Source organism: Bacillus rossius, chromosome 3, assembly GCF_032445375.1.
Source record: "Bacillus rossius redtenbacheri isolate Brsri chromosome 3, Brsri_v3, whole genome shotgun sequence".
In the NCBI taxonomy this organism is placed as follows: Eukaryota; Metazoa; Arthropoda; class Insecta; order Phasmatodea; family Bacillidae; genus Bacillus; species Bacillus rossius.
In genome coordinates this window covers 39,984,714-40,010,416 of record NC_086332.1, presented here as the reverse complement: position 1 = coordinate 40,010,416, position 25,703 = coordinate 39,984,714, and the positions used below count along the sequence as shown (strand labels likewise).

The following is a 25,703-nucleotide window of genomic DNA, read 5'->3' as shown; positions in this document are numbered from 1 at the left end:
AGGGCCGCCTGCGGGCTAAATGTGTAGACAAACTTTCGGACGAGTCATTTCCCTGGGGCTTTACAGTAGGGCATTACAACGTCCACGAGGTGGATCACTTGTACCTTTGCCCAGGTTTTACACCAGACAGTGTCAGTTAGGGTATTTTGTGTAATTTCGCCATCATTGTAGTTTGTAACTTGTACTTTTGGTAACTTCTGTCGTCACCCGTACAATGGACCCTAGGGGTCCTCCACCCAGTTTTAGCACCAGATGGTCCCTGCTCTTGAGAGTTCATGTGTGTTTGTTTAACATTTCGTAAGCGCCGTGTAACTGTGGGTAATCCATCATCACGCTTGTGCAACCTGTACGACGTCTTCAGTGCATCGCTGCTCAAGCACATGACAGGCTAGGGACCTGGACAGCACCGTGTACAGTGTCACGCAGTTATGAATAAATCTAGTGTTTGCAACAGTTTTCTTTCATTCCCGAATAGGAGCAACCTGCTCAGGGAGCCTGTACTGACTGCAAGCCACTGCCTCTGGCACATGGCCAACACCCACCCCATGAGAGACACTCGTGTAGCAGCGCACAGTAATTCGTTGGTTGGCGCTCTGGGCTAGCTCATTCCGCAAATTATCCCCGGAGGAAACTGGACCGACTTCAAGTAATGTAAAACATCTTCCACAATGCAAGCACTACACTTCAGCCAATGTTTTGGGCATTTAACAAATATAGCACAACAATTAGCTAAAGAAAAAAAATGGCTCTTCACACTTACGAAACATGCAGATGTGACCTGGAAGAAATAAGATTTGATAACTTCTGATGGTGGTTAGTAAGTATGAATTAGAATATTCATTGTTAAAAACAGCCACATTTATAAAACAAGCCAGTTAAAACTGTTCACACAAAGCAAACAACATTTCAGCCAATGTTTTGGGCTTCTAACCAATATGGCTCAACAATTGGCTGAATAAAAAAAAGTCAAATTACATGCGAAGCATTGTCTTAAAAATTTGTTGCAATATCACACTTTTTAAATCTTTGCTATGATAAATTAGTAGTTACCTGACAAAATGTTGGATGATTTGTTGGTGAAACATTATTTTATTTAAATACAGTTCTTCGGAATAAATATTTTATGACACACGTCTCTCATTTCCAAAGGAAGCATAAACACCTAAGTCATGTTGAACACTTAGGCCCTTTTTACATTGGCATGGAAATGAAGACGGATCGCATCTCCCTGAACATTTCACTATCATGTCTGCTGCTTCCACAATGCACGAAAATGTAACAAATAGCAGCCAATGAAATTGTAGTTCAAGGTAAATAGAAAATCTCAGAAAATATTAAACTGAAAAATACAAAAAATGCCCCAACAAATTATTTATGGTACTTCTTATAATATTTCATAAATATTCGCACATTTTTAATTCAGTAAAGTGCAAAATTTTCCCCTTCTTTGAAGCCCTTCACAACTACACGAATTTTCATCAGTTCAATAAAATAAATTAAGCACTTTTGTGAAAACTCATAATTTTAAAGATTTTATAGTATTTTAAATGTTGCTGACCCGACCTAGATCAAACTGACTTTTTACTTGCTTGTATTTCCGCCTAAACCTGTTTGAATCTAACCACAACACGATTACCACCACTCCTTCAAACACCTTAATTTTTCATTAGCCATAAGCTTGGAATTCACCAAAGCCAGCACTCAATACATTTTTCCTAATTCTTTTGACAAATGGTGTGAAAATGCTATGTGAGGGGGAACCAAAAAAAAAACTGGACTGAGAGCGCGCTGCCATTCGTAGACGGAGTAGAGTTTTCTCGCTAGATGGGGTTAGTAGATACCTTCACTAAACAGCTGTCCAGATGGCATCAGTTTGTAGGTTAACGTTTTATTCTGAAATTATTTTTCTTACTGTTCTCGTGTTCCGCTTGCGAAGTTGTAATAGCAGATTTAAAAGAACAAAATGTGTGTTTGAAATTTTGTTTCCTGCTTGAAAAATCGGCATCAGAAGCTTACCAAACGCTTCAACAGACTTTCAAAGAGGATACTATGAGCCATACACAAGTTTTCAAATGGTTTTGCCAAAAAATCAATGAGGATCGTTGTTTCACGATCGACGAAATTTCAGAAGAGACAGGAGTGAGTTAGAGCTCATACCAGAGGATTTTGACAGGATTTGCAAATGAGACGTGTTGCTGCTAAATTTGTTCCTGGCCTTCTCAAACAGGATATAAAAAAAAAAATTGGATAGAATTTGAGCCAAGAACTTGAAAAACGAGATTGAAAATATTCAAACTTTTTGACCACAGTCATTAGGGGTGATGAGTGTTGGTATTACGGGTTTGACCCAGAAACCAAGCAAGCGTAAAGCTAGTGGAAGACTCCCAACTCCCCCAGACCAAAAATAGCAAGACGAGTAAGGTCGAATGTTAAGACAATGAACATAGTATTTTTTGATGTCTGTGGAATTGTGCACCAGAAATTTGTTCCCTCTTGCCAGACTGTTAACCAGAGCAATTTTATTTGGAAGTTTTAAGAAGTTTGTGAGAAGATGTGCGGAGGAAACACCTTGGAACTATGGCGATCAGGTGACTGGTCCTTTCATCAAGACAACACCCCCCCCACAATATGGCCTTACAAGTGAACCGCTATTTGGCCTCTCAGGGGTGGTCTGTTGTTCCCCACCCTCTGTAATCGGCAGAACTAGCCCCATGCGACTTTTTCCTGTTCCCGAGAATGAAGAAAAATTTAAAAGTGAAGTGTTTTGATGATGTGGAAGCATTAAAAACAGTATCACAAAGGGCACTGAAGGATTAAAAAGTAGAAGAGATCCAGAAGTGCTTCAAACAGTGTGAAAAAAAAATTTTAACAAGTGCATTGCATCTATTGGAGAGTACTATGAAGGTGCCTGAAGGAATTTGTAAAAAAGGAAATAAATAATTATTTTTGATAGAAATCTGGTCTCTTTTTGGTTCCCCTTCGTATATAGTCTCATTCTTAATGGTTATCACTATTTATCACAATACAGGTAAATACTGATTATGCACAGCAAAGCAAATAAAATTAATCATGTTTTATATGTATATACAAAAGTCACAGTTTAGATATTCATAAAAAATGCTCACAAAGTTTTAAGTGCTTGAACAACACACAAGTTGTACAACATTTTGTTTTGTAAGTCCTGCCAACCCGACAGCTGTTGCTCACGCAGGATGCTGGCGTGAGTCCTCAGCTCGGGCTCCGACGCGACAGTGTCCTCGTGTCTCTTGAGGAACAGCCCCAGGTAGGAGTAGGCCAGCTCAAAGTTCCTGCGACTGTCCAGCATATGATCGATGAGTCTCATGAACTGCAGCATCAGCGCTACGGAGCCCCCCGCTGCCGGCGCCAGGAGACTCACTTCCAGGTCTATCGCAGAGGGGCCCATGCTCATGAGCTTCTCCAGCACCGGGTCGAAGTTGTCAGTTTCTGCAGATTTGCTCAGCAGCTTTCCGAAAACTGTCAGGTTCTGATTTACCTCCAGGAAAGTTCTACTCTCGTCAACTCCTGCTTTTTGCACGGCATCACTCAAATCGAACCTCATCTCCAAAGAAGGCAGAGTGGGCAGAAAGAATGGAGCAGCTTTGGGAGCCTTCGGAGGTTCTTTTGGTTTGTTTCGTCTCTTTATGACATCGAGGTTCAGAAGGTTTTGCCACCGAGATGTAGAGAGTGTTGATAAAGTTATGAGCATTTTATTTATCTGCTGAGCTGAAGTGAACTCTGGCTCTTCGGGGACAGGCACGTGGTTTTCTTCAGACGTGGGTTTGCCCAACGAGGAAGGAAGGTCCACGAGCTGGGGCTCGGCCTCCGGATCCACAGGTTTCAACGACACGTGAGAATACAAGGTGCGGTTGAACCACAAGTACACTCCGAGATAGTTCACGTGTGTGGTTGCAAGCAAGCTGCCCGTCGGAGAAAAACTGAGCGATGTGCAAGGTGATTCTGTCTGCAACACACAACAAGCAGACAAATTATTTTTTAAATGATCATTAGTAATTGCTGATGATGCCTGTTACATAAAACTGTTTCCCTTCCTAGTGTCACTGTCTAAGAAGGTAACTCAGGAATGATCACAGTACTTTTGGAATTGCCTTGCCTGAAAAATTGTGAAACTCTTGGATGTTGATGAGAAGGGAGTTAAATCCCTCGACCAAAAGATTGTTTGTACATAGGTTTAACGTCAACAGGGTTACGCAGAGGCTCAAGGCGGTGAGACCTCCAAGATTATACTGGACTCCGAACCACTTGGATACTAACTACGTGCTCATAAATTTGAGTTCCTGTTGGATGCTGGAATCAAGTCAGCAACCCTCGCCACACAAGCACGCCTCGTCAGCGGACAACTGCCACCAAGACGTTGGTGGGAGGGAGTGGACTGCGGAGCAAGGCCCACCTGGAAGCAGTCCACGAGCTGGCTGGATGGCAGGTCCCAGGTGTGCACGGAGCAGTCGGTGCCGGCGGTCACCAGCCAGCGGGCGTCGGGGCTGAAGGCCAGGTCGGTGACGGCGCCGGCGTGGCCAGGGAATCTTCGCACCACGCTGTGCACGTCCATGTCCACCACGAGGACGGAGTGGTCTTCCAGGGCCACTGCCAGCATGCTGCTCTCCCGGTGGCAGCAGAACCTGTCCACCGGCTCCTCCACGTCCAGCTTGCCCACCAGCGACCCTGGGGACGACCGCACGACCAACCGCCAAGCTAGCGACACTATACATGCAAGGAAACACTGTGAGCCTTCGTCACTACATGGCATGATAAGACTCTACTGAGTACCTGCAGATATCTGCAGTTTCACGAAGAGTGATGTGGAAAAGAGATCAGTGGAGGTATCAGGAGTGTTATGAGAAATTCCTTCCTCCCCCATCCCTTCACAAGGATGTTTTCTACGTGCCAAAAATTCAAGTTTGACCTCGCTGGGAACTGAAGTCTGATATATGGAACAGGAGTGTCTGACTAGAAAACCATGATGGACCGTATTCTAAAGCTTTGGAGAGGAACACGGTCACAATGTTTTTATTTACCTAAAAGTCATTAAAAATATTCCTGGAGAATATAACCTGGTAGAAAATTAGCGTAAGTAGTTCTCCATCTCAACATCTTAGATAGAGATAAAGTACCTCACTATTAAGGATTTCTCACTTTAAAATATATATTTTCAGGTCCCAACAAGATTGTTTACATTTAGTAACAGTTCAGTATAAAGTACTTTCATTATTAAGTATTTTTAAAAAGGTGGGTTTCATCAGTTACGTTGTAATAAGATTTCACAGTACAAATTATTTTCTCCTAGTTTCATTGGGAAAGGAACTGGTTTAATTAAAATAATTACAATGATCAAGGCCCTGCCAGCTTAGATTTTTTAAGTATTTTGCCACAGCTTACAACACAAACTTGAGTATTTAATTTTTTTTGGCTCTACATAGCATTAGGGATGGCTTTGGACTTTGGTTACCATGACAGTTGAAGTTGCATTCCCACCAACATAAGGCAAGACTTTGAAATCAAACAGCAGGCAAAGGGGTTCATTCCCTCCACTTTTCCCTTACTCCTGCACGTATGAAATGATCAGTTAGTGCTCCCGGTGGTTAGGCTCCAACCTGTCACTTGGTAAACATACTATACACCCTTGAGGAAATTTTATTAAAGCATTGTTATGTCAAAAATTGATAGGGTAAATAAGCAAAATTAAAAATATAGTAACAAATTAAAAAAATTTTTTTTTTTTTTGGCAAACACGTGACAATGCAATGTGGGGGATAAATAAAAAAGTGAGTTTAACCTTACAGTAGTCTGGCCCAAACTAACATTATCAGTAGTGAAAAGGGAGGGGGGGGGGGGGAGAGGAGGGAAACCTAAGCTATTTTAAACACTAATTTCAATTCTAAAATATCAATTATGATAAAATCTACCTAAATTTCAGACAACCTTAAATATAAGGCAACTCCAAGTACAGGCTTTACAAATAGAGGGAGGCCCTTATTTATTTGGTTTCAGTCACGCTAGGGTACCAGCAGGGTTGAAGTGAAAGAACTTGACGAGGCAGTCGCTGCCCCCAGTGATGACGACCTGGTTGAGGCTGTCCGAGGCCACGCCCCGGACCGGCCCCTCGTGGGCCCGGGGCTTGCCGTAACTGCCTCGGTGCACGCCAGACTGGATGTTGAACCGGTCCGCGTGCCCGCTGCTGTAGCCGACGACGACGAAGTTGCCGCACTGGGAGAGGCACACGCACGTAGCGGTCACCTTGGACTGACTCTTGCTCTCCACGCTGTCAAATCTGCCAAAAAAATTACATCAGTCTCTGATGAAACCAACCTAAGATAAATCAAAGCAATTATGGTTTTAAATGTGACATTTACAAAATATTGAATGCTTCAATTATTTGTCCCTACATTTTAGCCACTATTTTTTTTTAGATTTATTATAATCTTTATTTATTTTAATTTATTTATCATCTTTACTTGAGACAAAGTTAAGAGACGCCGTTTCTTACTGAACCAGATTAAAAGATTGTGTACATTTATATTGCATATTAAAAATGAAAACAATAAAGAAAAAAATATAACTAATGATAGAAAATCAACTTGAATGCAAACTAAATGTTTAACGATAAAAGATAAACAGAAAAATAATTTATATGAATAGTTTATAATGTTTATGTACTTGCAGGAATGAAATTAAAGTTAAAAAGACATTAGTTGCCAATATAAGATGAGAGACTAAAAATGTATTACATAATTACCACTTACTCACACATTCACACACGGATACTGCTGAGAATAAATTTGTTATTAAGTATGTAATACTACTAAATAAGAACATTATAGTTTTCATCAGGCAGCTAGATACAAGAAAAGGGTAATTTTCTTGCATCGCTGCTTTTCCATAAAAAAAATAAGAAAATTTAGAAACTACGTTTTCCAAACACTAAAGACGCCCCTCTATTTACCCTATGATCTTAATCACTACTGGTTTCTAAAAAAAATTATCGTTTGTAGGTCACATAAGATAGCCTATGCTGTGCAGCGGCCATCTCCACGTACTTTAATTGCGTTGTCGATCCTGTGGTTTTCCATATGTAAGAACGTTTAAATACTGCATTTGGATATTGTGATGCAATGGAATGTAAATGTAAATAATAATGAAGAAAAAAAAAAGTAACTTCTTACTGTGCATCCAACCCAAGCATCAACACTTGACAGGAACTTTTTTTTAGCAATGTGGAGGTGCGAAGTGTCAACGTATAAAAGGGGAATTGTAATTGTGTGTATCAAACATAATAAATCCTTTTATATGTCAAGTTATGTGCTATCACACGAAACAAGTCAGCGTTTCGTGCCTCCATACTGCTAAAAACAATTCCGTCCAAGGGTAGACACTCGGTTTCAGATGCACAGTAGGGAGTCATAATTATTTTAAAATTATTATTTACGTTACATTGCCTCAAAATATCCAAATCAAAATTATACTCTTTCTTATGTATGGAAAACTACAGGATTAAAGAATAACATGGCGATGGCCGCTTCACTGTATTGGCTATCTAATGAGACCTATAAACGTAAATTACTCAGAAAATAGTAGAAATTAAGAAACACTGTTTACAGACTAAAAAGATAGATGAAAAAATAGATCTTAAGTGTTAAAAAAAAGTATTTTCTGAATTTTATTATTTTATCTACGCAAAAGCCACGACGCGAGAAAATTACCACGATAAGCACTTATGAATCATTATTTCCACTCAGACAAACCTTTCGGGCAACAACTTCAAGTCGCCCATCTTGACCTTATCGTACGACCATGTCGTAACATGCGGGATCCCCTGGTGGATGGCAGCAATGTTGTCCCACTCCTTTTCACGAGTCATTTCAGAAGTGAAAGCAACTATCGGAGGCATCTTCAATGCACTCGCAACTGTCCATCCCTTCTTCTTGGTGATTTTCCGATTGTAAGACGCCTTCCCCAAACTTTTGTTGAAAGTCTCGTTGACAGTGTTGAAAATCCTTAACGTGGAGTCGGCTCCAGCGCTGAGGAGGTTATGGCCGTTGCTCCCATGGAAGCGGATGAAGGCAGGAGGCGCCGAGTGTCCCTCACGCAGCCGCAGGAGCCGGGCGCCTCCGTCCGGCAGGTCGAAGATCCACATCTTGAGGGTGTTGTCCGGCGAGGAGGTGACCATGAGAGGCTCCCCGGGGAAGCAGCGCATGCCGGTGACGGACCCGGCATGGGCATTCTCCATCTGGCAGAGCACCCGGCGCTCCTCCAGGTCCCACAGCACGACGGCGCCCGCAGGGCTGCCTGTCACCATGGTGGGGTGGCCGTCCGTGCGGAACGAGATTGCCGTGACGGCGCCCCAGTCCTGTAGCAACTCCAGCACCGTCTCGTCGTAGCGTAGGTTGTGCAAGACGATCCTGCCGGTGGCGAGCCCCACGGCGACCACGTCCACGGCGGGCGCCTGTTCCAGCACCGTCACCGCGGACTCCCAGCCGGGGAAGGCGTGCACCCGCTTGCACGTGCGCATGTTCCACAGCTCGAGGCCGCCCTGCCGGCTGCCCAGCAGCACCTTGTTCGCGTACGTGCTCGGGTGCACCAGCGCCGTCACCTCGAACACGTCCCGGCTGAAGGTCAGCTCGGCGTGCTGCTCCTCCGCCTTCACGTCCCACACGCGCAGCGAGCCGCCCTCGTCGACGGTGAGCAGGTGCGGCCCGAAGGGCAGCATGAGGCGCACCGCGCCGTCGTGGCCCGGGTACTCGTGCTTCACGTCCTTGCCGCGGCGCCACGCGCGCACCACGCTGCCGGCGGCCGTGTACACGTGGTACGAGTCCGCCGCGACGCAGCTGATGTCCTCGTCGTGCTGGCCGCTTACGCTCAGCAGCGCAAAGTGCGAGCTGCCGTACGTATGGAACGCGCGCCCCACGCACGTCACCACCAGGTTCTCCTTGCGCAATTTTATGTAGCGCACCTGGAGCGGCACGTGGTTGCTCACGTAGCCCAGCGCGCGGTTCCTCTGAAATATTTTGCTCATTGCCCTGCTCAAACGTAACTTATAGAAATAAAATAAACAACTAACCTGTACACCAATAACAAACAAGTGTGTTCGCCATATTTATTTGCGTGTTACCAACTACGCTAAAAACAGGACATTTATAGTTAATTGACACTACATAAATACTTTAATATATTAAAATAAAAAGATAATTAATAAATTAAAACTGTTGCAAATGAAGTGTGAGATTTATCTCCTTAATCACTTTTTCCAATGTTTTAAAATCAATTTGTTAATTTTTTTTTATCACAAGTTGTGGCAATGCTTGTTTGGAAAATAAATGAAAGCCTTGAAGGAGTAGTAGTAGTTAATGTACAAAGTTAATAAGTAATTTTATCGTGTAAAGAGGTAAGTTTTGGTTTCGGCTTGATATTTATGATTTGTGTAAGTTTTATTGAAATTGTTTAAACATTTCATCAGGGTTATTGATATTTTAAAATTTCAATGATAGTTTTTGTCAGACATAACCTATAATGATTGTTCATACAGGATGTCTGAAGGTGGTGGGAAATCGCCTCTTCCTATAGGTCCTCAGGAAGGAGTATCATATCCAATAACTGTACAGTATTGTGGTAACTGTACAATGCCAATAGAGGTATAGTATTCCATGAAGTAATTAAAAAAAAAAATCTAGGCTTAGTTATTTCAAGAAGTTCTTATAGCCTTTTAATAATGTGCGCTTATTTATTTCTTCCAGTATTGTGAATACTATCCAGAGTATGAGAAGTGCAAGCATTGGCTAGAAAAGAATTTACCTTCAGAGTTTGAGAAGGTGTTGAAACTAGGTAAGTTTTGGGTAAATATGTATTGTACGGATTAGCGCCAAAAAAAATCGTACCAATATGAAATAACTTTCATTATATGCTATCTTACGTCCACTTTTCAGAACCGCCTGCGGAGATAAAAAATTCCAATTACTTTAGGAGATATCGAATTTTTTAATCTTCATTTTTTGGCGATTTTTTTAAAAAAAAATTTTAAAAATCCGAAAATACCTTTATTCTGTGCTCTTAAACTTCCTCTTTTCATTAAACCCGGCTGAGATAAGAAATTCCAAATACTTTTGGAGATATCGAATTTTTTAATTTTCATCCTGTGCACTCATGCGGCGAAAACGGTTGCTTGTTTACAAGTATGATTTTTTTTTTGCGACGTTCCCGAACGGAGAAAGCTAAGATGCACATAAAGTTATGCCATTCCCGATTACACCCGAACAATTCTTCTTCGGCCAACCTCGGGTTTATTTATTAATATTTATATTTCTCTGTTTATTTTAATGTAGCTATACTAACCTAACTAACCATCCAAAGGGTTTTAAAGTGTTTTAATGTAGCTAACCTATCCGACCACTTTTAATATTTCAATTCATTTTTCCTGCGCAAAAATAAATAAATCCCGAGGTTGGCCGAAGGTGAATATTCGGGTGTAATCGGGAATGGCAGAACTTTATTTATTTATTTATTTATTTATTTATTTATTTATTAAAATCCACCACTAGATCCCCTTACAAGCATTACACTTGGGGATATGGGCTTAGTCAAATTAATATAAGTATACATATTTACTATATATACATACATTCCTTTTTCAATACTTATAATAAATTACAGTCACAAATTAAAATTAAAGAATAAAATTTCCCATATTATAGATATATCAAAAGGCCTGTGTTTCATAATACACTTGGGGATATGGGCTTAGTCAAATTAATATAAGTATGCATATTTACAATATATACATAAATTCCTTTTTCAACACTCATTACAAATTACAATCATAGATTAAAATCAATGAATAAAGTTTCCTATATTATAAATATATCAAAAGGCCTGTATTACATAATAATAACATGTTAAAAATCATTGATATCTGATATTGAATAAAATTTTTTTTTAATTATAAAATTTCTAAGTTCTTTCTTAAATTCATTGTGATTGTTTAGAAGTAATAATTTTTTAGGCAACTTATTAAAAAGCGTAATACCTTTATGTTGAACTCCCTTTGCATATAACGTAGTTTTAAAACACTTAGGTTTGAGTTTATATTGATACCTAGTTTCATAGTAATCGATAAAATGAGTTTCTTTAAAATTTTCCACATTTTCTTTTGTAAATAACAGTAAACGATAAACATATTCGGAGTAATATGGTAAAATATTTAGTTCTCGAAAATATGGTTTACAGGAGGAATTTGGTTTCTTATTACAAATAATTCGAATAGCTCTTTTTTGTAATCTAAAAATGTTCACACTGAAACTACTATTTCCCCATATTTCAATTCCGTAAGTCATGTAAGAGTGAAATAAAGCAAAATAAGCAGTACGTAAGGATTCCTTATCTAATGTATTGCTTAAAATTCTGAGTGCATAACATGATTTGCTTAATTTTTTAACTGTTTGTTCAATATGTTCTTTCCATTTAAGACTTTTGTCTACTATTAAACCTAGAAATTTGGTTGTATCAGTCATACAGTATTTGTTTTTTGATTCAATATTTGTTCTAGAATACTTTTCTGATCAATGTCATAATTAGGCCTAATCCTATTTTGAAAATACATAAATCCGGTTTTATTAATGTTAATTTTCAAGTTATTAGCAATTATCCAGTCACACATGATTTTAAATTGTTGTTCTGTTTTAGTCTTAAGTTCAAATAATGTATCAGTTGATACAATTAAATTAGTATCATCAGCAAATGATATGAGGTTTCCATTTGTAATTTGATTGGGTAAATCATTAACATATAATAAGAACAATAGAGGACCCAAAACACTTCCCTGGGGTACACCTTTTTTTATATAACCCCAGTCGGAATAATTTATATCATTATTACTTTTTAAAAATACTCTTTGTTTTCGCATATGTAAATATGACTGAAACAACTTCAATTCTTTTTCTCTTATACCGTAAAAATCTAATTTATTTAGAAGTATTTCATGATTAACTAGATCAAAAGCCTTAGAAAGGTCACAGAAAACTCCAAGTACATGGCGGCCAGAATCCAAGCTATTCAGAATAGTTTTAACAAAGTGGTACATAGCCAAAGTAGTAGATTTGCCTTTTTGAAATCCAAATTGCTCAGGTCTAAGAATGTTATTATTTTCTAGAAAATTAATTAATTTAACATGAATGATTTTTTCATAAATTTTTGAGAAGATAGGAAGTAAACTTATAGGCCTATAGTTATCAGCAGATGTAAAAGTCCCTTTCTTGTGTACAGGAATTAGTTTTGTAATTTTCATCCTATCAGGGAAAATACCTTCCCGAATAGAAGTATTAATAATATGATTCAGTGGTTTAGAGATTTGTTTTGCACATTTTTTTATCAAAAAAGAAGAAAGATTGAAAAAGTCAGTTGACTTTTTATTACTAAGGGATGAAATAGTTTTAATAACTTCTCTTTCAGTAACTGGACACATATGGAAACAATTTACATTTCTAGTAAGTTTAGAAAGAAAATGTTAAGAATTTATATTAATTTTTTTTAATTCGTCCGATATATTCAAAAAGTAGTTATTAAAATAATTTGCAATATTAACCTGTGAAGTAATTAATCCTGATTCACTGTTTAATTCATTAATCATATTATTTTGAGATTTGAGTTTAGTTTCATTGTTTATTATTTTCCATAGCATTTTAGTTTTATTATCGCTTTTACTTAATAACCTTTTTGCATGTAATTTTTTAGCTTCTTTTAATACTTTTTTATATATCAATTTATAACTTTTGTAATATTCCAATATTTCATCACTTGATTCATTTCTTTGTACTAAGGAGTAAAGCTCCTTTAGTCTTACACTCGAAGTTCTTATACCTTTTGTAACCCAGTGCTTATTATTTCCTGTGTGCATCTTATAATTGTTTACTTTAAGTGGGAATACATTTTCAAAGAGTTTCAGAAAACTATCTAAGAATTTATTATACATAGTATTTATATCATCAGATTCATATACCTCTTCCCAAGTGTTATTAGTCAATTTTCCAATAAAATCTTTTATCTGGAAATCATACATAGGTCTATAAATTTTTTTATTTATTGTATTAGTTGAACTTGATATATGTACAGGAAAATTTATTAGTTGAGCACAATGATCAGACAATCCAAAATCAATATTATCTACATTGATAGATGAGATATTAGATATCACATAATCTAATGCGGTGCTGTTTTTATTTGTTAGACGAGTATAACCACTAATCTTGTTTTTTAAATTGTATGAATTCATTATTTCCATAAGTCTTTCCCTCTCCCTAGACTCTACCATAAAATCAATATTTATATCTCCACAAATTATAACATTTTTATTAAAATTATTTTGTTTAAATAATAGATACACTAGTATCTCAAACCTTTCAAAAAATATTTGTAATTTACTATTTGGAGGTCTATATATACAGACAAATGTAACAATTTTCCCACTACATTCTACTGTTATTGCTACACATTCAAATTCACTAGTGACACTGAGATCTTTTATATAATTCAATTCATTGCACATTGGTAAGTAATTATCACGAACCAATATGCAGCTACCTCCATACCCTTTTTCTCTACAATATATGGACTTGATGGAATAGTTATATAAACCTATTTTATTGGAGCCTGCTTCTTGTGGATTGAGCCAATGTTCAGTGAGACAAATTAAGTCAATTTCTGTCTCTAAAGATTCTAAATAAGCTGTTAATGCTAAGTATTTATTTCTGATTGATTGAATATTAATATGTAGTGCATTTAAAGGACCAACATTATCTGATATTCCTACAAAATTGTTACACATACTAGTATTTTCTTTACCAACATTACATACATTTTTTCCACATTTCCCAGAAATTTCATTAAGATCAAATACCTTTCCAACAGGCCTACTTTCTAGTTTTTTTGATGGCTAATTGAGGGTAATTCAATTATTGGATGGTTTACTTTATGTGGATCTTAGGACTCTCACGTGAACGAATACATCATGTAAAAAGAAACTTACGTGAGTTTATTCTGTTCATCCTTTGTCCCGGTTTGTTAGGTCAGGTCAGCTACATTATAAATACTTTAAAACTAAACAACCAATAAAATTAATTTTATTATTTTTAATGTCCGTTCAGTTTCAAAGTATTTATAATGTAGCTGACCTGACCTAATCTACCTTTGTCCCATTTTGTTAGGTCAGGTCAGTTACATTATAAATACTTAAAACTATACAACATGTAAAATAAATTGATATTATTTTTAATTTCCGTTTATTTTGAAGTATTTATAATGTAACTAACCTTACCTAATGGAAAATTTCTGTTATTTAGACATTCACGCGCACACGGCAAAATATAAAATGGCGACGGTCAAATTATTACACACGTCTGGTATAGCAAAATAAGAACGGCCATATCTCCAAAAGTATTTGGAATTTTTTATCTCCGCAGGCGGTTCTGAAAAGAGGACGTAAGATAGCATATAATGAAAGTTATTTCATATTTGTAAGATTTTTTTTGGCGCTAATCCGTACAATACATATTTACCCCATTTTTTTTGCCTCACCACAACCCTTAAAGTTTCATTAGTGTCTAGTGGAATTCTGTGGCAGTGCTATGGGAAGTGCGATGGGGGTGATCTTCCCTCCCCATAACCTTCATTGGCATTCGTTCCGTATCACGTTTCCAAGTTTAACCCTTGATTCTGATGGCATAATCCTGTATAATCAGTCCTCTGGTACATGATGCTGGCTGTTTTAAGTTAGTAGGTCAAAAGATCCTGGCCAAACAGTATCGCAATGCAAAAAAATATGTCAAGTCTTGTGGAAATATTTACTTCTGTATTCTAGTTACGATCATAATTCATTGTTATATTACAAGTTTTTGTGTATGTTCAGGATCTTTCGACGTGCTAAATTAAAACAGTATGTAAACATTATGTACCACACGATCAATGTATACATGATCATGCTATTAGGATCAAGGCATCAACTTGGATACCTGATATGGAACTTTTACCCCTTCATTAATTAAAAAACTGGAGACATAGAAAAATTAATTTTCTTGACATCAGAATTGCATTAAAATAGTCTTTAAGGGGCTATTGCTTTTCAAAATATCTGACTTTTTCATTTACCTTGGAAGAATTTCCATACCTACTACCTAAAAAAACAAAAAAAAAAACCTCTGGTCATCTGCTTCCACCCACCCTTCCGTCAATCATCCGTCTCAAAATTATGTATATATATGTTAAAGAAGTACAGACTTCATAATTTTTAAGTACTACCACAATTTGGTTGTCACTTTAATTAAGTATAATGTTGAGAATACATAGATGTGTTGGTTGGTTGTTGTCATGATCAACATTTAAATTTTACTCTACAGGTTCATAGAAAAACTCACAACTCGATGATGGTTGGGTGCCGTACTACTTTTGCTTATTAACTAAATAAAAAAAAAATTGAAATAATTTCAAAAGATGCAATTATTATTCTGAATGTAATTCATAAACCTAATAGGTACCTTTACAAATGGTATGGTGAATGAAATTGTGTGTTCGATCCTATATTACGGACATCTTCAGTATTAAATTCAATATATTCTCACCATTCATTCAGATTTCCGCTCATTCTCAAAAATTAGTTTCAATAGCAAACATATGATATATTCACTTAAATAACTAATATGACTCGACTGTGTGTGATTCTAGAATTAAGCTCGATTTTAATCAGCGTGGTAGAGCAGGACCACTGGTTCATGTATACAAGTATTAGTCAAGACAAAATATAATCAATCATCTAAATACATTTAACTATTTCAAATGCCCTGTTCGAAGGTCAAAACTCTAAGCAAATAAGTCCTTGGAAGTTATTCTACATCAGATGACAAACATGACTTTAATGGCAAAACTATGCAAATTAAATCTGAGTTCATGGTGGAATGCAAACAATTATTACACAACCTGAGTAACAACTTATAACTATATTTAATGATGAACTCGCAACTTAAAGATTTTATGTCCTAAAACTGGTATTCTTATCAACCTACCCATGTCTGAGATATTTTGTCTCTATAAATCATCAACTGAATGAACCCTGTTACCACTGTTTAAATAGGTCTAGCCCCTCCGAAGTCTACCAACGGTTCTGTAGTCCTCAGTAGATGAATGTAGTTCGTCACTGATGAATTTATCATCTGGACCTAGGCTGGCACACTCTTCTCTTGGTTCTGGAACTAGAACTGTGCCTGGGAAACTGCGGTAGAACTCCTTCCTTTCAGTTTGTATTTCTTGAAGAAGAAGTCTTGCAGACAGTCGTCACTTGAAATACATTGATTACCCTGAATATTAGTTTGCTGGTTGTTGATTGCAAAGACTAAAAATTTGAGACAAAAAAAAATTGAATATTAAACTTCAATAAAAATAAAACATTAATTGTATAGAGAAATATTCCAAATTCCAAATTCTAATACTCTTACACTAGTTATGTTCCTAACATCGAAGTGGTACCCTAAATAATAACTTCAAGCTTTATTATGTAATCTGTGAAATTCAACTTTATCTGACTAGTCCTAAACTAATGTTATATGCTTAGTATGACTGTTTCCAAATACATAGGGATGCATCCACAGCACACACATCCCTACATTCCTTAGCAAATGCAGTCACAATATAAAGGGTCCATTTATAAGGGTGGATTATAGCCAAATTCCTTTAAGGCTAGTGCTGCCTGTTAACATTAAGTCGTACTAATGTGTTAGCAGCCATTTTGAGTTATGATATCTACAGAAATTCAGCAAAACATAGATAATAATGATCTTTCGTAAATAAAATTACAAAAATTAATGTAGTCTGGATGTTAAAATAATTAATGATCAAAATAAATACTTAACTATGAATAAAAAAAGTTTATTATGAGCATTAAATACCCTTGTTAAGTTAAATTTCATCAATAGATAATTGTCTCCTTTAAGTTGTAAACTAATATATTTATGTCTTCAACAAATCTTATGCCAAAACTCGAAGCTAATGGACGTAGGGACGCATCAGTGGATGCGAGTGTCACATTGCTAGAAATCCTGTTTTTAGTGGACTCGTGTAGCGATGCATCGCATCCCTTGTGAGAATTTGAAAGCAATGCAAAGATAGGCCGCGTCCACTACGATGTATTTTTAGCGGATTCCTTAGCTGAGGGATCCATTAGGTTAGTATTTGAAAGCAGCTAATATCACAAAGTAAAAAAAAAAAGCCAAGAGAGCATTATTAGAGTTAAAATATAGGTAATCATACTTAGTGAATCACAAGAATTCACCATAAATATTCTGATTCACCACTGAATTACTGTCACTGATGTATAGGTTCTCAATATCCAGCTTTTCTTACTGCAGCACTTACCTGTTCCAATATGAGAGTAAAAATAGTTATTTTGAAATCTGATAATTGAATTTTGAGTACTACTATGCTTTTTGTTATCTTGCAAAGTAGCATTTTGAAATAATATTGTATTCTATAAAACTCTATATTGGAAAGGTAGATGAAATATTAGGAAATTTTGTTGTAAAAACCATAAATTTTTTTTTAAAAAATGTAACTTAATTTGCTATAAAAAAATTTATGATGGCAGTTATAATAAACTATGTACATCAATATTTACTAATTTTTAATTCCTGTAACCACACAATTTTCCTTGATTTCTATCCAATACTTTCATAATAGCAATTTTTCCAAAAAGCAGTGGGAATTTATCATCTTATTTTACGGGAGGGCTAACGTTGCTTCGACAGAGAGGTCCTTGGAGACAGTAGGACATGGCATGGACCAGGAATATCGGGGGAAGGAATATTCCCAGCATTTTACTGCAATTATGTAATTTTAAATAATAATAATAATAATAATAATAATAATAATAAAACCAACATAGCAACCAGGATTTGAATCTGGGTCGTCTGCTTTGCAAATCTAGTGTTTACCACACGCATTCATTTTATGGGACTGGCCTAACCCAACTAAATCTTTCATTTATATTATGATCATAGAGATATTTTAACACTTTGCTCGTGGAATAGCCTTGCCTTCTCAGAGTGACATAGCCATCGATGAAAAATTCACACAACAAATATCCTAGCCTTCCTGGTAAAATCACAGCAATGAACCTAGTATTTGCAGACAAATAAAGTAGTAGAAACATTAAATTCATGAAAAACTCATCGGCATTTCAAATTCCAATACTCTTACACTAGTTATGTTCCTGGCATAGATGAAATGGCATTCATGGGGGAAAAATCATACAACAGATGGCAGAGTAAAATAACAAAAATTACACAATATGAATGAAAAAAATTCACATTTTCAGAGTATTATTAATCCTTAGTATGCTTTTTACTCATTAATCATTAACATTCATCAGAAAAAAAAGTGACACATCATGAGTTTGGCAAAGTATGAAAATATTTGTGAAGCATTAAAATAATTTCAAAATGCACCATTGAAGATTCTACATTAAGAACCAAACAATTTCGGCTAATCTCCAAAGACTGACAGTAGATAAAAATGCAGATGCCTTATATTGATGCAACCATTATGTTTACAAATACAAACTCAAATGGCTTTACCTTGGACTAGTTGTACAAGAAACACAGTGAAAATAGAACCATCCCTACAGCATACTAAATGTTTTCAAGTCCTTGTATACTAGTCACTAGCATACTCTACAACCACTCACACGTCACAATTTTGCAAAGTGTGTAGGTGTACATTCTCGTGGGTCACTAGAAAGAAGGCTTCACAGTTTTTGTATGCCCTTGTGTAGATCTAGTGACTAACGTGTGTTAGGGGACAAAGATGATGGTGGCGGAGCTGGCGAGGAAGAGAAGAAACGCCAGAAACGTGGAGGCAAAGGCATGATGAAGGCGAAGAAGAAGGAAGACCTCCCCAAGCAGGTGTGCGTGTTCAGGGCACCGCGGGGCAAGAAGAAGTCTGTTACCGTGGTCACCGGCCTCAGCACGTTTGGTGAGTCTTCAAGCAATATGCATTGCACTCTAGTCTTAGCTTTCTCTTAGGTCAGGGTTTGTCAGTGTTCGTAACTCGAGCATGTATTTGCAGGCATAAATTCATTTCTGACACAGTGATTGTTCGATGATATTCTTGAAGGTAGGAATATATTTGTCAGGGTGGTGGTGGGAGGGATACAACCTCTTTGTCTGCTGTTTGCCACCAAATTCTTTCTTTTTGTTGGTGGGAATGATAGATTTATTTAGGATTGGGAAGGGGGGGGATATATCCCCCGATCTCCCACCTTACATACACCCTTGCTTAAAAGATTTAGCTAAGTTTTCATGAGCCTAAATGATGAATTTGCCAAAGGTTTATTCTGAAATAATATAATTTAGTCTATGTTGTTTTAAAAATAACAAATGGAATTCAAACTTGATAAAAAAATTGTTGTTTTAATTCAGACGGTTGTATATTTATAAATCAAATATCTAAACCACATTATTAAAAAAATTAAATTATGTTAATTTCCTTGGACTTGAACTAGATCACTGATTAGAACAATCAGTTTGGAAACAAGTTTACATGGAAGTGTTTAAACGTGTATGATCTGAATTGTAGTATTATGATACCATGTTCTAATTAAATCAGTGTTTTAAAAAGCCATTATTTATCAAACTGAAGGTCTGAAAATAATATAAAATAATTGGCACTTCAAAAGAATTCCATAACATTAATTACCAAGGCAAAATCACTTAATAGTTGTAGGCACTTATTTAAATATCTAAAAACTGTTAATTTTAATTTACATGTAAGTAGTACAGCCATGCTTTGTAAGAAGTTTTTCTATATTAAAAAAATACATTTTACCAAATCCTGATTTCCATAGCCTAATTAGAATCAGGTATGTATTTCTAAAATTGAAAACGATGGAAAGGTTGTCGATTACAAAATCATTCATCCTTACATCTTGACAGCAAATGATTTAGTAACACTCTTATGCACAATATTGTGTATAGTTATAGCCAAAATTTTATGGTCTTATAATAAAGCTAATTTTGTGATAAATAGTGGTTTTCGTCTTTATCGTCATTAAATATTAAAATACATGTAATGCCAACATATTTTAAAATTTAAAGCTACTTTTTATCTGTCTTATTTTCTGAATTCTATTAATATGAATAAAAAATCAACGTGCAATGAAAAGCTAATAATATTGTAATGTGGGACTTTAAAAGAACAAAAATAAATAAATAAAGGGTTGTGTGTGACCATCAAGTTGGCAACATCTTATTTGGGGGAAAAACAAAATAACTCTTATTCTGGTTGAGCAATTAAATGCAGCGAGAGGAATTATAACAATTACCATTATTTCTCCTTAAATCGGCTAGTTTCATCCCGGTATAGGGATTTTCAGGGTATGACGACTTGCTTATTCTAAGGATTAAAAAATTTATTGAATATATCTTAAATCTAAATTCTATAAAAATAAGCATTTATTAAGACAGTGACAAAATATTTAAACTTACAATTAATTATTTGGGAACTGACTCTACATAGGATAAATACTTGCACAATCTACATACATGGTTTAATCAAATGAGATACCATGGGGGCGTGTAAGAAACTTCTATGTAATCAAAATTTTCTGTCTTACTTGATTAGCGGCACCATAACCTTTAAATTAAATCTCCTCAAGAGCTTCACCAATCTGGTTTATTTTTCATGAAGACGGAGAACTTTGTTAACTTACCTGGACTGCTGTTCTACGAGCCCCTTGGGCCTCGACTGATTGACTGAAATTTAAATACTTACAGTGTCTTAACTTTTTTTCTTCTAATCGTAACCTCCGAGGGCCAAAGTCTCTCCTTGGAGTGAGTCTAAAACATTTCATCGCGAACTAGGGAACTTGTCCCCTTAAGCGAGAGGCATAGCGTCCGCCTGAGTGAGCCTCGACTTCTCTCAAACCCCAGGCTTAAATCCCTGCGCGCTGCAGCGCCTACCAGAACAATCCATGGTTGTTGGAACCAAATTTACAAACATTTAACCAGGACAGTTGAGCAGGCTACCCCCTCCACCCGTGCGTGCTGCCACACCGTGCCAGCGTGCCCCAGTAACTGCGCAAGCGTGCAGCTGAACAAACGGACGACATAAGAATGTGTCCACTCCGCATGTTAGCAGTGCACCGCACCAGCCCCGTGCCCCAATTACTGGTCACGCCACCCACGCGGCGAGTGAACAGAGCCGCCAGCCCAGATTCCCATCAGTGAAGTCCTAAAATTTATTTTCAAAAATACTGGAAAATTATGACACTTGACAATATATTTATACTTAAGCATTTCCTAATGCTGTTTCTCTTTAGGCCTTTAGCTAAATCTCGGTGAAAAAACCACACATAGAAAGATAGAAAATAAGAACTTTTTTTTTACTTATTACTTTAGGTTTTTAAAGAAAGATATGTTAAATTTATTTTATATTTTAATAGACAAAGTGAAGAAATTAAGGTAAAATTTGAATCATTGTGTGTTTTGTCTTGCATTTCAGTGTTATATGGACTTCCATTTTGTTGCTTGGCGGTGTATTTATTTCCATTTCGCTGTTATTTTGGTTTTACGTTATTCACCACATAATCTTGCCTCTGTATATATTATTGATGACATTATACAGCTGATTGTATGGACATTACACCATAACCACCAAAATGTGACTAGCAACATCAGTTCAGTACTACAGCTAATGTACAGTATAATAGTCTGATCTTTGATTTTGCAAATGTTACCTAAGTGTGGGCTTGCTCAGCTGAAGTGTAATGTGTAAGATGCTAAATATGTAGGACAAGATTATGCGATTGAACTGAAATAACACAGAAATGCAAGTTAATACACCATATAGCACTGAAATCCAAGTTATATCATGGAATTTAGTAACATTTAACCAAAATTTAATTCAAACCATAAAAAAGTAACTTATTAATGTTTGAAATTCAGGGAATGTCATTTACGTACAAAAATTGTACCAAAGTGCATGGATCACAAAAATTAAAAAAAAAATTGTTTTATTGTGCATGTTTTATTGGATCACTTTCAAATCACAAATGCTCACTAATTTATTCCTATTGCTCTGAATGTATCTCGTTTTAGACAAAATTTATTAAAAATAATTTTATTTTAAAAATGCAGCATACAAATTTTACTGGCGTAATTATTACAAAACCACTTTTAACTTTTATAAAAAATGAAAACAATAACGCCAAACCCGACTGTTTTAAAAAGTAAATTGGGCTAAAAATAAATTCAAATAATCTTGTCTCTACAAATATGTTAGTGGTGTTGTGGCTGTGTTTGCAGACATAGACTTGAAGGTGGCGGCAAAGTTTTTCGGCACAAAGTTTGCTTGCGGCTCGTCGGTAACTGGGGACGACGAGATTGTGATCCAAGGAGATGTGAAGGACGACCTGTTTGATATCATACCAGAGAAGTGGCCCGAGGTGAGACGCCTTCCCCAGGCCTCCATTAGTTGGGCTAGGGGCCCACGAATAGTATTAGAAAAATATTCTATGTTCCTAAATAACTTAATATTAAGTCCAACAGTTTGAGTCAAATAAATTTTAAATTATTCATTACTAGAGACCCGTGAATTTCGCGGATTCATTTTGTTTTATGCTAAAATTCAAATAATTATACCTTTGTGCTGCTTCTGTCATTGGTTCTCTGTTAATCTGGAGGACTGAGGGCCAATTAGAGACCCTCACTCATAGAAATGTCGAATCACAGGCCACCCAGTCGAGACGACTCACAAGTCAACAGCCAATGAACAGTTGGCATTTTCAAGAGTGTGTAGAGGATATTGGAGTCTATCCTGGAGGTCATTGAATCCGCGAAATTCACGGGTCTCTATTCATTACCAATAGATAAACCAAGTGGGACTCATTCACAAAAATTTAAAAATTTAAAAATTAGGTACCATGTATGAGTCTTAAGTTGTATGAGAAATTAAGATTAGTTTTTTTTTAAACATTATACATGCATTGTTTTTATGTGTGACAAATAATTTATGATTGTGATTTTAAATATTTCTCATAATAATCTGTTTTTATGTATATAGGTAATCAGTTGGATCAACAACCAAGTTATTAAAATTTTACTGGTTTGAGAAAATGTGTTGCCAGTTAATTTTATTTTATCTCATTTGAAAACTTTGTATTATGTTTTCATATGTATATTTTTCTTTTCCAGTTTACTGTATTTTGGATCAACTTTTCTTGGATTTTAGTAAAATGTGAAGGGAAAAAAAATCCTCTTTCATTTTAAGTTTTTATTTAAATAATTTTTGATATTGGTGAATAATATATTTGATTCAAATAAAAAAAAAAGTATTCACAGAAGCCAAATACTTACCTTATTCACTCGCACATTTGTCGCCATTGTGTAATGTACGCATCCATGTTTTTAGATGCATTATTTGGTTCTTATTAGTATCTTCTTCTAATAGTGCTCCTTGCTTTTGTGTGATGCCTGGCAAGTGATTTAGGACCATCTTGTAGGTTGTAACAAATAAGAGGTTTGCTGTAATCACGTAAGTGGTGTGGTGTGGTGTGTTATTGCCTGGTAGGTAGGGGAAGGAACAGATTTATCAACTACTTATGCTTATAAAAGTGCCTTTGGCGAGCAGTAAAACTGATAACACACACTCTCACCTAAATTGTATTTTAAATTTCTGTGGAAAGCCAAACCCCACAGGTGAAAACGTAGAAGTGAATTTTCAAAGCTCTGCACACCTCTTCATGTGCAGACAGCCTTCTTGAATAGAAGGCCAACTATTACGGTATACCAGCAGCATGTGTTGGGGCATGAGATATGTGCGTTTGCTCTTGCTAATGCAAGCTACCCTTTTACCTACCTTCCTGTGGTTGGTGTGGTAACATTCCTTGCTTTCAAGGTATTTCAAAACTCAGTTGTTTAGTTATTCATAGTAAAGTGAAGACCAATAAGGAGACGTTGGAGCCACGGGACTGCGGGTTTCCACATTCCTGTCTCGTCCTTCCAGCCTGGAACTGTGTTGGAAATTGAAGAGTGTTATATTTCTTTTCCAAATATGTTGCAATTTATTTATACCACACATTTAGTACAGTAAATACTAATAAAACTCTTTATCAGCCATTTGCACGATTCCTTAGATAAGTAATAAATAAAATAAAAGTAAGTTTTAGTGAAAAAAATGTAAAATTTTCTTGAGATTAAATGTTTTTTGAACTTTTTTCTTTGAGGAAATGGAACAGTGGGTTTGATCAAAAATGGGTTTTCTCTATGCGTCTGTCTGTCTACCACACACTTTTACAATTTCTTGACATTGAGGTAATATGTTATGGAAAAAAGATAAATTCATGTAATACAGGTGTATAGGAAAAGCAGGTTAGACATGGTCTATGTTAGGGATTCTTCTTACAGTGGTTTTGGGAAACCATAGAAGTCTAAAATCAAGATGGCTAGTTTTAAATTCAAAACTGGATTCTCTATAATGGGAATCCAGTCTTACCACTCACTACCATCTCACTCTGTAGATTTGAGAAAAGCAAAGATTAACTAGTGTATAACTGACTGATAACACATACTCCAAACTTTTGTTGGTAATATGGGTGGTGCCTATGTTCTTTCAGCTCAGCTTTGCGACATCACCTTAGTTTCACTAGAGTATTTTGACTCTTAGCCAATTTTTGTCAAACATATTTTTTAATTATATTACCCTCAGGATTTCGTGCTGCTGTCTGTGTTCCTGCATTTCACGACATTCTGTATATGATTTTCTTGGCTTTCTATTTCACTATCTGTTGCGCACTGCAAAAGACCTGAAAATATATTCTTGTTTGCAGATTGATGAAGACCTCATTGAAGATCTTGGTGACCAAAAAAGATAGCCTGCTATCGTCATTTTATTAGATTGTCCACTTTCACGTGCTTGGTATTGTCTGTACATTAAAACTGTTACCTCCAAGTTCAGAACAGTGTTGTTTTATCAAATAATGAGTTAAATGTTGCTCTTAAAGCCATGAAATGAATTTTTTTTTGTATACCTACTGGTTTCATTCAGTGCCTGTGTGTTTTGTTTTATTTATTTAAAAACACCATGATATACTGTTTTGCTTCAGCTACATTTTTATGGATATTCGTAAGTCGGTGATAACTTCTTGTTGCATAAAATTTTTTGTAACGTTTTCATGTTTGTGAAGATGTGATATTGATGAAAGATATAAATTACATAATTTTTTAATAAAAGTTTTTTTGATATAATTGCGTACTTACAGAACAACTTTTGCCATAATTTGTGAAATGTAAGATATATTTATGAAAATTGTGTGTTTGGAGTGAGTAAAAATAAAAAATTAGGCAACTAAATTCTTTGTTTTCAGACTACTGTACTATGTTAATCCTGTACAGTTATATCACTGAATGTTTTGGAGAATATTTAGCATTTGGTATTGTGTTTTGCAACATTTACTAGATAGATATTACATGGCATTTAAGCAGAACAAAAAAAATTACGGTGATCCTAGAAATAGCTATGATAGAAAGTGGCTACGAACTGTCTGCTAACTACTTTTCCAACAAACATAACCAAATTAGTTTACTAAATTTTGAGTTAAAATGTTATATAGTTCAAAGATTTAATATTCATGAAGAAGACATCTA

General features: G+C 36.0%; 2 protein-coding genes across 4 annotated transcripts in view; one reads left to right on the top strand and one right to left on the bottom strand.

Annotated features, from left to right (window-relative positions):
• The window catches only part of LOC134530545 (density-regulated protein homolog), a 35,807-nt gene extending 10,791 nt beyond the window's left edge, over positions 1-25,016 (top strand). Inside the window, exons 1-6 of one of the 3 annotated variants that reach the window (XM_063365465.1) lie at positions 9,313-9,418; positions 9,560-9,665; positions 9,768-9,855; positions 18,868-19,035; positions 22,365-22,504; positions 24,887-25,016. In XM_063365465.1, the coding sequence (XP_063221535.1) occupies positions 9,561-9,665; positions 9,768-9,855; positions 18,868-19,035; positions 22,365-22,504; positions 24,887-24,931 (546 nt within the window). In that variant the 5' untranslated portion in view covers positions 9,313-9,418; position 9,560 and the 3' untranslated portion in view covers positions 24,932-25,016. Of the gene's footprint in view, positions 1-9,312; positions 9,419-9,559; positions 9,666-9,767; positions 9,856-18,858; positions 19,036-22,364; positions 22,505-24,886 lie in introns of those variants that run through there. The other 2 variants (XM_063365463.1, XM_063365464.1) reach the window with 2 other exon arrangements.
• LOC134530544 (WD repeat-containing protein 36) lies at positions 3,059-9,152 on the bottom strand. Its single transcript, XM_063365462.1, has 4 exons — positions 7,779-9,152; positions 6,042-6,307; positions 4,430-4,701; positions 3,059-3,982 (listed from the first exon to the last, which is right to left on the bottom strand). The coding sequence occupies exons 1-4, from the start codon at positions 9,047-9,049 to the stop codon at positions 3,122-3,124; spliced, it is 2,670 nt and encodes an 889-aa protein (XP_063221532.1). The 5' UTR covers positions 9,050-9,152; the 3' UTR covers positions 3,059-3,121.
• Positions 25,017-25,703: the final 687 nt, after the last annotated feature.